This window comes from Muntiacus reevesi, chromosome 8 (assembly GCF_963930625.1).
Source record: "Muntiacus reevesi chromosome 8, mMunRee1.1, whole genome shotgun sequence".
Taxonomy (NCBI): Eukaryota; Metazoa; Chordata; class Mammalia; order Artiodactyla; family Cervidae; genus Muntiacus; species Muntiacus reevesi.
Window position 1 is genome coordinate 93,237,681 of NC_089256.1, and position 15,902 is coordinate 93,253,582.

Genomic DNA, 15,902 nt, shown 5'->3' on the forward strand with positions numbered 1-15,902 from the left:
TCTGGAGCCGTCGCGACTCTTTCCTGTGCCGCACTCACCCGACCAGTGGAAGAGGCCAGGACGGGGCCTTATCCCTTCTGCACCGCGTCCAGACCGAGGTCGAGAAGGATGGAACCAAGGCCAGCGGCTTAGAGCTTCAGTCGCCTCGTTAGAGGAGCGAGCAGGCCTAGGGCTGAACACTAGTCCCCCGATGCCAGAGTGGAAGCCGTGCTGACGTCTGCACTTTGGGTCTGACACGCGCCATCCCCGAGTCTCAGCAAAAGTCAAACCGTGTGATTAAACCCTAGGTCAGCCTTTTAAAACCCTTCTTTCCTTTAATGAACAACAGCAACAAAAATGTTGCCTTCTGATAAGACTTCCTTGCCCCAAGTACTCCGGTTTTAAACCAAGCTACTTTTAAACTTGAATTATCCGGATTGAAACATCCAGCATTCACGCTGATGAGCCAGTTAACAACTAGACACTGCAGAGAGGCAATGTGGGCTTACTGCAAGGATCGCAAAGAGTTATGATCTAGAATGCCAGGAACTAGATTCTGGCTCTGCTGCTGCTTCAAAATAAGGCGCCTTTAAGAGCCAGTGACAGGCTATACTTCCTTCAACCTCACTTTTAGAAAAAGGGCCGAGAGGGAATTATCACCTGGAGCAGCTGCAGAATACCCTTGGCTGCAACTTGTTACCTGGATTGCTCTGGTAATCCTTTTGTGCCTTTCAACTTTTGTACCTTTTGAGTATTACCCACTCAAAATTTAAATACAAAGAAGTCTAAATCAAGTTACAATAAAATAAATAAAGGTCGTCAAAGGTACTTTCCTCTTCAGTGTATCTCTGACTATACATTCTATATATTCTTAGATTCTCATCAGTTGTAAAGACATTCAATACTTAATCAACAGTCCTGCCTTTAAGAAAGTCACAAGGAAAAGTCAGAATCGGGAATATTATTATGAAGGCTAGTGTAATAGGTTGAAGTATAGTTAGAATATCCCTGTAAGCATTTTATCATCAAATTATCTCAGTCTGGCTTTGTATTAAATCAGAGATTCCTTTCATGACATCAAGAAAATTAAAAAATAATAATGTCCACATTTTACAGGTTAAGAAGAATAGCTTTGTTCATTCCTTAAATAAAGACACATTGGGGGATTTCCCTGGTGGCCTAGTGGTTAAGACTCTGCACTCCCTTTGTTTGGGGGTGCGGGTTTGATCCCTGGTCAGGGAATTAGATCCCACATGCCACAGCTAAGGCCTAATGCAGCCAAATAAATATTTTTTTAAAATAAAATAAAGACACACTGGATACAGAACATTTTAATCTGACTTTATTGTGCTCTTCAAATCAAATAGATATAGTCCTTTCAGTTACAAACAAGGTCATGTATTATTCTGCAATTGGGCAGATGAATTGTGCTACATCCTGCAGAAGCATTTATTCTCCCCATTGTGTTAAATGAAGGCAAACTGGAAGAAAATAGATTGGAAAAAATGTACTAATTTTTTTAAGTAGGTAAGACAGTAAGGTTTTTAAACATCTTAATTATGGTTTTCTCGAGCATGTAGGGTTAATGTGGCACCTGATATTAATAGCCATTAGTTATCTCCTTATATAGACAAAAGATAATTGAGACTCTTGACAGTTTTTTATTTTTTATATCCTCCTTAAAGTACAAACAGCATATAACATTGTAGAATTTCCTAACTCCAATATACTGTATGGAGAAGGAAATGGCAACCCACTATTCTTGCCTAGAGAATCCTGTGGACAGAGGAGCCTCTCAGGTTACAGTCCATGGGGTCACAAAGAGTCAGACATGGCTTAGCAACTAAACAAAATATAGTGTAAGACAGCAACAACTAAAAAGACAAGATACCCAACAATCTAATTGTCTAAAATGGTTTAGAAGTAGTTTTCCTAAATAATGAAAAGAATGCAGGCAGTTTTTTAATCACTAAGATCAACTAGAGACATTAAAATTACTCTAGGTGTTATTATATTTAGAATCAGAAAAAAAGTAATTTTTGATTCAGATAAAAAAAATTTTGAAAAGAAGAAAGTAAAATTATTACTGTGATAAAAGAAGGATTAGAATCCACTGTTATTGTTGTTCATTAGCTAAGTCATGTGACCCCATGAACTGTAGCTCACCAGGCTTCTCTGTCCAAGGGATTTCCCAGGCAAGAATACTGAAATGGATTGCCATTTCCTCCTCCAGGGGATCTTCCCCACCCAGGGATTGAACCCAAGTCTCCTGCCTTGGTAGATGGGTTTTTTACCACTGAGCAACCTGGGAAGTCCATGAAGTATCCATAGGAATCCATATATGTATGGAATACACACACTTGAAAAAGTACTAAACAGGACTTCTGAAAATTGTTTTAGCAAATTTTTAGCCAAAGATTAGAAAGTCTCCCATTTCTTTACCAAATTCTAAACTAATTTATAAATTAATCTTATAAATGAAGAAAAGTTCAGAACACACACACAAACAGGTATTAAAAGGTATTTCAATAAGTTTATTTTCAAGGATTTAAGAAAAGCCAGACCCCAGAAAAGTTCTATTTAAATCTAAATGCCTTAAAAAATGATCTGGTCATTGTTTCCCTTAAGATGAGTTGCAAATGACTGACATAAAATTTCAACTTTTCCTTTCTCAGTTGGGTCATTGAGAAGCAGTCTTCCTTCATTTGCTAAAAATATTGTCACAAAATAAGCACATAAAAATTCAGATGACATAATGTAATATAAAGATGTAAGAATTCAGGAATATGAATCAAGATAGTCATTTTGGGAAACAATCTGGCATTATCTGAAAAGGCTGGAAAGTAATATTTTCTCTGACACAACAATTCCTATCTAGGTGTCCCTCAAGAAGCACAAAATAAATTCATAACTAGGTTCATTGTGGGGAAATTTAAAGAAAAATGAAACAGAAATTCTTAAGCAGAAAGAAAAATGAACTGCAAAGGAATGGCAGCTGGCTTCTCAACAGGCACACAAGAAACCAGGAGTCAGTGAAATAATATCCTCAAACACTAAAATAAATAGTTACAATTGTCAACCTAGAATTTGCTGTGTCAAGTTAAGCCATCATTTAAAAATGAGGCAGGGGCTTCCCTGGTGACTCAGTGGTAGAGAATCCGCCTATCAATGCCGGAGACATGAGTTCGATCCCTGATCTGGGAAGAGTCCATATGCCACGAGGTCACTAAGCCTGTGCCCCACAACTCCTGAAGCCTGCACTCTAGAGCCCCTGCTCTAGGAAAGAAACAACTGAAATTAGCCCATGCATCGCAAGTCAAGAGTAGCCTCTGCTCGCTGCAACTAGAGAAAAACCCATGCAGCAATGGAGACCCAGCACAGCCAAAAATAAACAAATAAAATTATAATAAATAAATCCCCCTTTTAAATAAACTGAACAAAGATAATACAGGTAAAGAAAAATCATAAACCAATCTCACTTTGAATGAATATTGCTAAAATCCCAAATAAAACATTAGTAAACTAAAACTAGCAAAGCTTTAAAAATAAATACTATGACCAAACAATGTTGAATTTAAGATAACATTATAAAATTGATTGGTACCATTCACCACATCAACATATTTAAACTGAAAAACTTCACAGGAACCAATTCTAATCTATTTAGCTAAAAAAGGCAATTTACTTGAAGAATATGACAATACTTAGAGGATTAAAGGGATGCCTGAAGTACAGTCTTGTAAAAATCAATAACCAGTGGCTCCAGTTGCCCCACTGGATCAATATCGTCATCCTGGCAGTACGACTCCAGCCATTTTTCATCATTCTGCTCACAATTCAAATTCCACTGAGGGTGTTATCCACTGGCTTATCCTGTGGCACATGTTCATCCCTTGATGCTTTAATAGTTTCATGAGATCACACACCACAGGAGAGAAGTAAGGAAACTGGGATGATATCATCAGAAAAAGATAGAATAAATGCTAATAAGGGCACCTAGAAAGCATATTCAAAGGCCCTGAGGCTGGAGCAAGTCTAGCATAATTGAGGGCAAGGGAACCATTGGGGCTGGAATATAGTGAAGGAAGGGATGGGAGGTAAGAGAAGAGGTTTAATTGGACACTACTATTCAAGGCCAGCTTCTCGACTAGCCAAATTAGCCTCATCTGGGAGTCTGTTAGAAATCTCCGTTCTCAGGCCCAGGCAGAGAACAAGATTTTTCTGGGGGTCAGGCCTAGGGATCTGTGTTTTAACTGCAAGTGATTCTTTAAAATGCTTACATTTGACAATCACTGATGTGGAGGTCTATAGAGCGTAATAAAGGTCCCAGGTTTTCAGTTGCTGTCTGTTGTTTGTTTGTTTGCGGTGGGAGGGCATGGGAGGGGAGAGTCGACCACACCCTGCATCTTGCAGGATCTTAGCTCCCCAGCCAGGGATTGAACCCGGATCTAAGGCCGTGAAAGTGCCAAGTCGTAACCACTGGACTGCCAGGGAATTCTCAAAAGGTTCCAGTTCTATCGGTAAGGCAATTAGGAATTTCAAGCCAAGAAATGACATGATCTAATTTGCATTTCAAGAGAACCACCCTGCAACTATGTAGGAAACAGACTGAAGAAAGACTTGGGTGAAAACAAGAAGGCCAGTCAGGGGGTTGCTGCAATAATCCAAGAAGCAAATAATGGGCAGGACCAAAGCTGTGGCAGTAGAGATGGAAAGAAGTCAGAATGAAGATGCATTTTGGAGTTTAAATGATGAGGATTTGATGATGGGTGTGGAAGCTGAGAGAAAAAGGAAAGACCACGAATGCCAGGTTTCTGATGTGAGCAGCTGCGTGACTGGTGGTACCATTTATGACACAGAGAAAACTGGGTGATGGAGAGGAAAAATCGGAGAGGAAAAAGCACACGTTTGTTTTTGTATATGTTAAGACCGAGATATCTAAATGGAGATGTCCAGGAGGCATCTGAATGTCAAATGGGGGATAATAACAGCAGATATAAATTTAGGAATCTTCATTATAAAAGTAGTATTAAATACACGGGAGTGTTTGAGATCATTCACAGGCAGCCTCCTTGGCAATGCTTTAAAAAAAACAATTAAACGCATATTTGGGGCTAGCACCTAGTGTGAGTTGAGCAGGTAGCCATCTCCGTGTTATGTTCTGAGACTCCTTGGCTCATGTCCCCCAGTTCTTTCCATATGGAACCCTTTCAATGAAATCCTCAATTCATGCACTGATTATTTTCCTTAGACTCAAGAAAGAAGAGTGGATATTGGAGATTTCATGGTCAGCCACTGAAGCCTCATATTTCATAAATTCTCCCCTCCCCTGCCACTATTTTGCAAATTGCAAGATCAAATACATTTTTCAGGCAGAGAAGGATACTCTACAGAAGAGAAAATACAACAGAAAAGATGAGAACACAGATCTGAGATAGTACTGTCCTCATCTGTGGAACTTGCATGAAAATGTCAAAGTTTTCTCCACAATTTAGACACAGAACAGGAGACAAAGCAACACCATGAGCCAGCAGAAGGGGAGACACAAGCTTGATACGCTTGATTTTACTAAATGGGGCAGCAGTTAAAGTTAGAATTTAATTTACCATTCTGTAATGATATAAAACACTCCAACTAACACAATGGTACTTAGACAGTACTTTAATTAGCCTACAGTTTGTTCTGTTTCAGTTGACAATACGCTGTTATATAATTGCTATTCCCTCCAATACTGCTTGTTTTCCCAATTGTAGATTTCTTTTCTGTTCACTGCTTGTTATTTCCTGTTTCATGCATGAATTTATTCCAGCCATCAATCACACAATTTCACTTCCTTGATAGAGGCTTAGCATCTGGTGACGAGCTCTATAATCTGGAAATTCTCCCAGCTTCCATCGTGATTGTGGCTAAATCTTATCAACTTGGCAATGCAATGAAATGCATCAGCCTTCAGTTTGTTCATTTCCAAAAATAAAGATGTGGGGGAACCGCTGAATTACACGTGCATGTGTTCAGATGATTAAATTAAAGCACTAGGTATGTTAGATAGTGTCTTCCCTGTGGCTCAGTTGGTAAAGAATTTGCCTGCAGTTCAGGAGACCTGGGTTCAATCCCTGGGTTGGGAAGATTCCCTGGAGAAGGAAATGGCAACCCACTCCAGAATTCTTGCCTGAAAACTCCCATGGACAAGGGAGCCTGGCAGGATACATCCATGGGGCTGCAAAAGTTGAACACAACCTAGCGAGTACACCACCACCACCACCAGCATGTTAAATAGTAGTAATAACCAGCTAATGGGAAAAAAAGACAGACAGGATATGAGAATGGCTAGAACTGATTGCTTTTTTAAGCCTTTCTTCTTTTTTCTGGCCCTGATACACAGAATATGGGGATTCCCAGGTGGCTCAACGGGTAAAGAATCTGCCTGCAGTACAGAACATGCAGGAGAAGCGGGTTCAGTCCCTGGGATTGGAAGATCCCCTGGAGGAGGGCATGGCAACCCTCTCCAGTATTCTTGCTTGGAGAATCTCATGGACAGAGGAGCCTGGTGGGCTACTGAGTTGGACATGACTGAAGCAAATGAGCTTGTAGGCATGCAGTGTGTGGGATCTTAACTCCCTGACCAGGGATCAGACCTGCACCCACAGCAGTGGAAGCTTGCAGTCTTAATCAGTGGACCACCAGCGAAGTCCTTCAGTTCAGTTCAGTTCAGTTGCTCAGTTGTGTCCGACTCTTTGCAACCCCATGAATCGCAGCACGCCAGGCCTCCCTGTCCATCACCAACTCCGGGGGTTTACCCAAACCCATGTCCATTGAGTCAGTGATGCCATCCAACCATCTCGTTCTCTGTCATCCCCTTCTCCTCCTGCCCCCAATCCCTCCCAGCATCAGGGTCTTTTCCAATGACTCAACTCTTCGCATGAGGTGGCCAAAGTATTGAAGTTTCAGCTTCAGCATCAGTCCTTCCAATGAACACCCAGGACTGATCTCCTTTAGGATGGACTGGTTGGATCTCCTTGCAGTCCAAGGGACTCTCAAGAGTCTTCTCCAACACCACAGTTCAAAAGCATCAATTCTTTGGCACTCAGCCATCTTCACAGTCCAACTCTCACATCCATACATGACCACTGGAAAAACCATAGCCTTGACTAGACAGACCTTTGTTGGCAAAGTAATGTCTCTGCTTTTTAATATGCTGTCTAGGTTGGTCATAACTTTCCTTCCAAGGAGTAAGTGTCTTTTAATTTCATGTCTGCAATCACCATCTGCATTGATTTTGGAGCTCAGAAAAATAAAGTCAGCCACTGTGTACACTGTCTCCCCATCTATTTCCCATGAAGAGATGGGACCAGATGCCATGATCTTAGTTTTCTGAATGTTGAGCTTTAAGTCAACTTTTTCACTCTCCTCTTTCACTTTCATCAAGAGGCTTTTTAGTTCCTCTTCACTTTCTGCCATAAGGGTGGTGTCATCTGCATATCTGAGGTTATTGATATTTCTCCCAGCAATCTTGATTCCAGCTTGTGCTTCTTCCAGCCCAGCATTTCTCATGATGTACTCTACATATAAGTTAAATAAGCAGGGTGACAATATACAGCCTTGACATACTCCTTTTCTTATTTGGAACCAGTCTGTTGTTCCATGTCCAGTTCTGACTACTGCTTCCTGACCTGCATACAGGTTTCTCAAGAGGCAGGTTGGGTGATCTGGTATTCCCATCTCCTTCAGAATTTTCCAAAGTTTATTGTGATCCACACAGTCAAAGGCTTTGCAAAGTCCTTAGCTTTTTCCAATGTTTACTTACCTCTCTTACTGGCTTACCTCTCTGCTACTTCATAATGACTTTACTTATTGTTGATGTTGTTTTTTAATTTTTACAATGTTGCATTGACTTCTGCCATACAACAATGCAAATCAGCCACAACTACACACATCTCCCCTCCCACTTGAACCTTCCAACCCTCCAGGTCATAACAGAGCACCAGACTAGCTTGTGTAATACAGCAATTTCTCACTAGCTATCCATTTTTCATATGATAGTGTCCTTACACTGATGCTACTTTCTCCATTCATCCTACTCTCTCCATCCTCCACTGTGCCCACAAGTCCATTCTCTACATCTTCATCTCCATTCCTTTCCTGCAAATAGGTTCATCAATACCATTTTTCTAGTTTCCATATATATACGTTAATATATGATATTTGTTTTTCTCTTTCTGACTCCATTCAGAATAACGGGCTCTAGGTTCATCCACCTTATTAATACTGACTCAAATTTGGTTTTTTAATGGCTGAGTAATATTCCATTGTATATATGTATCACATTTTATTTATCCTTTCATCTGTCCATGGGAATCTAGGTTGCTTCCACATTCTGGCTATTGCTGCAATAAACATTAGGGTACATGTGTCTTTTAGAATTGTGGTTTTCTCAGGGTGAAAGTGAAAGTGAAGTCGTTCAGTCATGTCCAACTCCTTGCGACCCCATGGACTGCAGCCTACTAGGCTTCGCCGTCCATGGGATTTTCCAGGCAAGAATACTGGAGTGGGTTACCATTTCCTTCTCCAGGAGATCTTCCCGACCCAGGAATTGAACCCGTGTTTCCTGCATTGTAGGCAGACGATATGCCCAGTAATGGGGTTGCTGGGTCATATGGTAAATTTATTCCTAGTTTTTAAAGGAATCTCCATAGTGTTTTCCATAATGGCTGTATCAGTTTACATTCTCACCAACTGTGTAGGAAGTTTCCCTCTTCTCCACATCCTCTCCAGCATTTATTGTTTGCAGATTTTTTGATGATGACTCTTCTGACTGGTGTGAAGTGATACCTCATTGTATTAACAGTTTTGATTTCCATTTCTCTAATAATTAGTGATGTTGAACATCTTTTCATGTGTTTATTGGCAATTCTGCTTGTCTTTTTTGGAGAAATGTATAATGACTTTACTTTTTATCATTGATCACTTCATATTTGGTGCCAAGTAAAACTTTTAATTAGGCACACTTTACTCTTAAACCTTTCCAATCTTTCTTTTCAACATTGTTATTTCACATGTCAAACTCTCTATCCCCAGGAGATCAGTGCTCTCAAAATAGTCCCAGACTTTTCCTTGTTCCCCCTGCACCCTTCCCCCTTCACTAATAATAACAATAACAGTAGCAGCAACAACACTATTCTAAGCTCTTTTATATGCTATGTTATAAATCTCCTGACAATCTTAAGTCCTACTGTTGTATTTCTTTTCACAGATCAGGAAACTGTAAGGTTCCAAGAAATGAAATAATTCATCCAAACACACACAGCTGGTGAGAAATTAAATAGAGCTTTTGGGCTCTGAAACTGGAACTTGAATGCAAGTCCACCCAAAAAGGTTCAGAGACTGAACTTTGAACTGAAATGACAAACAATGAGTAGCCAGTGTAACAGGAGAGAGAGGGCTCAAGCTGGAACCAAATGACTCTCTCCTGTATAATCTGGGGCAAAGAATGCAACTTCTTACTCATAGATTCCACCACATTCTCTGTCTATGCCCAGCTGTCCTGCCTAACAGCACCCCTATCTGAGCATATGCCTCTCTCTGAATACCTAAAATTTACCTGAGATCCTCAAAACTCCACTTCCAGCTAACTATCATTTAGAAAACTTGTTAGTAAATGAATACATGAGTACTAGCCTTGTTGGAGTTGCATGTTTTATAAAGCAGCTTTCAAAACCACAATATCTCAAGTGAAAATGAAATTTTAGATACTGAAAAGAATGAGTGAAAAACCTAATGGTCAAGGGAAATCTTCCTAGTACCCTTCAATTATGACATCTCGTAGACCAGTGATCCTTAAAGTACTATCATGGGAAGACCTGAGCATTTATCCAAATGCAGATTCTGGTTCCATCACAGGTCTGCAACGGAGCCTGAGAGTCTATAGTTCCAGCAAGTGCCCAGGTGATACTGATACTGATGATCACCAGACCAAACTTCTAAATCACCCATTTCTTTTAGAGTTAAGTCCATTTTCTTTCATCTTTGATTCTTTTCTTGCTTTTCTTTGCTAAATAGAAAATTTGGGGAACAGTAAGATCTGATTTTTAGTTTCCTCTTTGTCTGACCCAAGAGGATATTCCTTACTTCCTTCCAAGTTCTGTACTTACGAAGATGTATTATATTTAGCTAAATATATCTAAGGAGTTTTAGGATTGCCCAAATGCACATGACTGTTTTCCTAGTTAAAATAAAAAAAATAATAAATTACTTTCTTAAAAAAACTAAAACAGTACTTTAAAAGAATCAGGAATAATATAAGGACAGGAAGAATATTGAGAATTAAGAATTCTACTTCCATTTTTCAAACTTGTTTTTATTCTCAAAAAGCTGGCCTATTTGAAACATAAAGTGCAACCTGTCACTACCGACAAATGCTTTCTATGAAAGACTTTTCCAGTTATCAAGAGCTATTCAAAAGTGGTAGCAGTACAGTAAATCATCACATCTATTTGCAGTTGTAACAAAGACTACTGGTTCTTAGACTTTTCAGGGGTGAAGAAATGTGAAACAAGCTTTGTGGTCAAAACAAGCTTGCATCTTTTAAATTTATTTTTTAATAAATATGATTTTTAAAACTCATGAATTTTAAGCTGAAGGTAGCTCATTTTACTTTTACTAAACTACAAATGAAAAGTGCTTATTGATATCAGTCATACAACAATGGGTTTTGTTTATGTCTTTTACCATATTCAAGAAAACTAAGGAATGCAAGATTGAAATCTGTTTTGTAAGACTATTCCTAGTGAAATTTTAAATAATAGTTTCCTTTTGATTTTCTTTGTATTTAATTGGAAGGCAGCTGAATCAAAATATGTTTTGCTGGTTCGGAAGGCACACCGCGTAGGAGACGGTAGTGACTTGAGAACCCGGTCACCATCATCATCATGAGTCTCCTCAACAAACCCAAGAGTGAGATGACCCCAGAGGAGCTGCAGAAGCGCGAGGAGGAGGAGTTTAACACGGGGCCACTCTCCGTGCTCACGCAGTCAGTCAAAAACAACACTCAAGTGCTCATCAACTGCCGTAACAACAAGAAGCTCCTGGGCCGCGTGAAGGCCTTCGACAGGCACTGCAACATGGTCCTGGAGAACGTGAAAGAAATGTGGACAGAGGTCCCCAAGAGCGGCAAAGGCAAGAAGAAGTCCAAGCCAGTCAACAAGGACCGCTACATCTCCAAGATGTTCCTGCGTGGGGACTCTGTCATCGTGGTCCTGAGAAACCCGCTTATCGCTGGCAAGTAGGGGCCTCCTCCCTGCTGTCAGAACTTGCCCCCTGGTTTTGCAAAGACCTGCCCTCTGTAGTTGAAATAATAAAACCGTGTTTTTTTTCTAGTGAAAAAAAAAAAAAAAAAAATATGTTTTGCTTTATAAATACTTTTTAAAAATTCTCCATATAGCTTCCAGTTCCTTGCCATTTAAAGTTTGGTCCGGGAGTCTGTTAGAATTGAAAATCTCAGGCCCACTTGAGAATCACTCAATGAGAATCCATATATTAAGAGGATTATCAGGTAATTCAAATGCACATTTATGCTTTCTTAATGCATAAATGAAAAGAATTAATGCATATTAATGCATAATGAAAAGAATGGAAGTCAGTAACAAATTTTTTAAGTTACAACCATAAAAGCATAATTATATATTAAAAACAGATGCTATCAGTTTTTCTCAACACACCAGCATTGAGAATTTTCAGTCCAAAGCATATACTATTAAGGTAAATTTTACTGTAAAGGACCATTGATAACTCAGCATTCCTTTACAATACTATTTACCATGTGACATTAAATACATGTATATATATAGCTACATATATTTTGGGGGGCTGTGCTGGATCCTCATTGCTCCTCTAGTTGCGATGTTGTGGTGGGAGGGGCCACTCTCTAGTTGTGGTGACAGGATTCTCATTGCAGTGACTTCTCTTGTAGCAGGGCTCGGGCTCCAGAATGCACAGTACTTGTGGCACGTAGGCTTAGATGTCCCACTGGATGTGGAACCTTCCCAGACCAGGGATCGAACCTGTGTCCCCTACATTGCCAGGTGGATTCTTGACCACTAGACCACTAGGGAAGTCCTGTATCGTATGTTTGAAAAGTTGCTAAAAGTAGATCTTAAATGTTCTCACTATTAAAAGAAATAGTGTGTGAGGTGATGGGTGTGTTAACTAACTTTATTGTGGTAATCATCTCAAAATCATCTCAAAGTGGTATAGACATATACCGTTACACTGTACACCTTTACATTCAATAAGGCTGGGGAAGGACTTTGTTAGGAATATTTTAATTTATGTTTTAAATTTATATACTAGCTCAAGAACTTACTTTTATATTAACTTTAGAAGGCTTCCCTGGTGGCTCAGATGGTAAAGTATCTGCCTACAATGCAGGAGACCCAGGTTCAATTCCTGGGTTGGGAAGATCCCCTGAATACGGGAATGGCAACCCACTCCAGTATTCTTGCCTGGGAAGTCCCCTGGACAGAAGAACCTGGCGGGCTGCAGTCCATAGGTTGAACTACATCCATGGTAAAAGAGTTGGACACATCTGAGCAACTGACAACTTCGCCTGCCTTTTCACTTTAGAAAAATTGATGACTTAATGGTTTTGAACCTTTCTTCTGAAGTCATAGTACGCCAGTCCACTTCTTCAAGTCTTTTATGTTTATTGGTTAAGTTTTAACATTTATTTTATACATTTCTTACATGTTTCCTGCTGTTTACTCCTAACATATTATCTTTTTTTTCTTCTTATAAATGGAGTATTTTCTTCCATTAAATTCTATATCAGTCATTTGTTTCTAGAAAACTATTAATTTCTGTGCATTGATATAAATCTAGCCACCTAGTTGAATTACTTTATTATTTGTAGTAGTCTTAAAAGTTTAGTACTTCTCGGATGGTCCAGGGAAGGTGATTAAGAATCCACCTTAGAATACCAGGGGCGCTGGTTCAATCCCTGGTCCGGGAACTCAGATCCTACATGCTACAGAGCAACCAAGCCCATGCACCGCAGCTAGAGACTCTGTCCCTCAACGAAAGATTGATGCCGTCTGCTGCAACTAAGATCCGACAGGGCCAAATAATAAATAAACATTTTAAAAATTTTTGATTGCCATGATTCTGGTTTATAATTATGTCTTCTATGATGGGATAATTTTGCTTGCTCTTTTCAATTTTACTTCTCTTGTCAGAACATTTTGGCTAGATGGCCAAGATAGCAGAGTAGGAAGACCCTGAATTCACATACTCTCAGGGGCATACCAAAATTAGAACAATTTACAGAGCAACTATAGATGAGAAAGGCTGTAATCTAGCAGAAAAGATCATCTACTCCTAAAGATATAGAGAAGGAACCACAAGGAGATGGGTAGAGATGCACTATGGTCAAGACTCGAAACCCCTGGGCAGGTGATCGACAAATGCGAGGTTATGAGAGCTGCAGAGGTTCTCCCTGGGGAACAAAGGTTTCTAGTCCCACATCAGGCTGCAACCCAGGGGCCCCACACTGAGAAGATGAGCCCCCAGAACACCTGGCTTTGAAGGCCAGAGGGCTTATTTTCAGGAGAGTCAGAGGATTGTAGGAAAGAGAGACTCCATTCTTAAAGCAGGTGCACAAAATCTCAACACTCCAGGACCTGGGGCAGAAGCAGTCATCTGAAAGAAGCCTGGGTCAGACCCCCTTGCTGATCTCGGAGAGCCTCCCAGCGTCAGGAGCAGCTGAAGCTCACCCTGGGGACAGCCGCTTTGGGAGTTGCATTCTGCCAGGAGGGCTCTGGGGCTGGCAAGCGCCATCTTGGACTCCTCCTTCTAGCTTACCCAAACTGGGACCCAGCCCCGCCCATAGGTACAGTAAACACCAGTACATACTAGGATGCCTCAGGCCAGGCAACTGGCTGAGCCGGAACACAGCTCCACCCAGCAGCAGGCAGGCTGCCTAAAGGAACCCTTGAGTCCACAGTCTCCCTGGGACACAGCCTGGTCCATCAGAGGGCTCAGGACTCAACCCCACACGCAAGTGTACGGACTAAGCCCAGGCTCCCTGCAGCCAGCGACCGCAGGCCTCTGTTCACCACCAAAGGACCAGCCTCATGCACCAGGGGCCATGAGCCCCAGAAATCCCTGGGCCTCAGCTCTGCCCACCAGCAGGACAGCGCCAGTTCCAAGGCACTTTGGCCCCCTCAACCAGCTGCCCTGGGATCCAGCCCACTCATCTGCAGGCCAGCACCCGCTTTAGGACACCCCAGAGCACGCAGTCAGCCGTGTCAGGAAATGAGCCACCCACCCACCAGCAGGCTAACGCTAGGTCTGGCCCCACAGTCACTAACTTCAGGACCAGTTTTCACCCTCCAGTGGGACAGCGCTGGCCCTGGCGCCTCCTGGGGCTCTTCAGCCAGCCGCCCCAGGACCCAGCCCACCAACCAGTAGCCGGCAGCTCCACACAAGTCAGGGCCGGGCAACCAACTAGACCAGGGGCCGGTCATGCGTACCAGAGCTGAGCATTTACTGCAAAGGCAAGTCCACTACAGAAGACAAAGCTATACGTGGGTAAGAAAGCAAGCCACTCAGGAAGTTATAAAGTACTTGGCTGTGATTGCTTGACGCATACGAGCTTCCTTCCGTTTCCCTGGCGGCTCAGCTGTAAAGAATCCACCTGCAATGCAGGTGATGCTGGAGAAACGGGTTTGATCCCTGGGACGGGAAGATTCCCTGGAGAAAGGCATGGCAACCCACTCCAGTGTTCTTGCTTGGAGAATCCCGTGGACGGAGAAGCCTGGCGGGCTACAGTCCACAGGGTGGCAAAGAGTTGAACACGACTAAAGTGACTTAGCATGCATGCATGACCTTTGAGATTCTCTGCCCTAGGTTGGTCTCTGGAAGCAGAGCCTGAGACAGGGGTTGGGATGTGTGCCAGTTACCGAGGGAGCACTCTTCAAGAAAACCTGGGACGTCCCTGGTGGCGCAGTGTATCATAATCTGCCTACCAATGCAGGGGACATGGGTTCGATCCCTGATCCAAGAAGGTTCCTCATGCCGTGAAGCAACGAAGCTGGTGAGCTACAACTCCTGAGCCTATGTGATCCAAATACTGAAGCCTGCGAGCCTAGAACTTGAGCTTCAAGAGAAGCCACCGCAATGAGAAGCCTGCGCAATGCAACGGGCACCACATCACGCAGAAGAGCCTCCACTCGCAGCAGCTAGAGAAACCTGGAGCTGTCAGCCACTTGGTCGTGTCTGACGCTTTGTGACCCCGTGGACTGTAGCCCGCCAGGCTCCTCTGTCCATGGAATTCTCCAGGCAAGAGTACTGAAGTGGGTTGCCATTCCCTTCTCTGGGGGAATCTTCCCAACTCAGGGGTTGAACCTGGGTCTCCTGCATTGTAGGCAGGTTCTTTACTGTCTAGATCACCAGGGAAGTGCAACTAGAGAAAACTCCATGCAAAGCCACAAAGACTCAGAGCAGCCAAAGATAAGTAAATAAATAAAAAGAAAAGAAAACCTTAGTAAGCAAGAGAATTAAGCAGGATTGGGGAAAAGGAAAGAGCTAAGGAAGAATGTAATCTCAGTTAAAGTCCAGCTAGGGCCTGTTCTGCAGGGATCCTTTGCAGAATTTTCACCCTTTGATGCAAGACAGTGGGCTACAAAATAACTTCTGAGGTCAATTATTGAAGGGAGTGCTTAGCTTGCCTGGCAAGACAGCGCCCATCAACTGAGGGCAATTCTTTGGAAAACATGGTGTACCTATAAGCCTTTAGCAGTCAACAGTAACTGCAGCTGGAGGGGGTGAGGGAGGGTAAGCAAGACACCAAAACAGTGTTAAAACTACGTCCTGTCTCAATATTCTTTCAATCAAAATGTTGAAAGCATAAGACGACATCATCACGTTGCAAC

General features: G+C 42.0%; 1 protein-coding gene and 1 non-coding gene across 2 annotated transcripts; both read left to right on the forward strand.

Annotated features, from left to right (window-relative positions):
• The first annotated feature begins 10,848 nt into the window (after positions 1–10,848).
• Positions 10,849–11,351, forward strand: LOC136173319 (small nuclear ribonucleoprotein Sm D2). Its single transcript, XM_065942846.1, has one exon. It carries the CDS (start codon positions 10,905–10,907, stop codon positions 11,259–11,261), a length of 357 nt encoding a protein of 118 aa, XP_065798918.1. The 5' UTR covers positions 10,849–10,904; the 3' UTR covers positions 11,262–11,351.
• A 1,009-nt stretch (positions 11,352–12,360) lies between these two features.
• On the forward strand, positions 12,361–12,432 carry TRNAC-ACA (transfer RNA cysteine (anticodon ACA)). The gene has a single exon. It is a non-coding gene; the product is annotated as a tRNA-Cys (tRNA).
• Positions 12,433–15,902: the final 3,470 nt, after the last annotated feature.

What these genes read in the sequence shown, in the direction of transcription:
- LOC136173319 (XM_065942846.1), top strand. Translation starts at nt 10,905, where the DNA reads ATGAGTCTCCTCAACAAACCCAAGAGTGAGATGACCCCAGAGGAGCTG.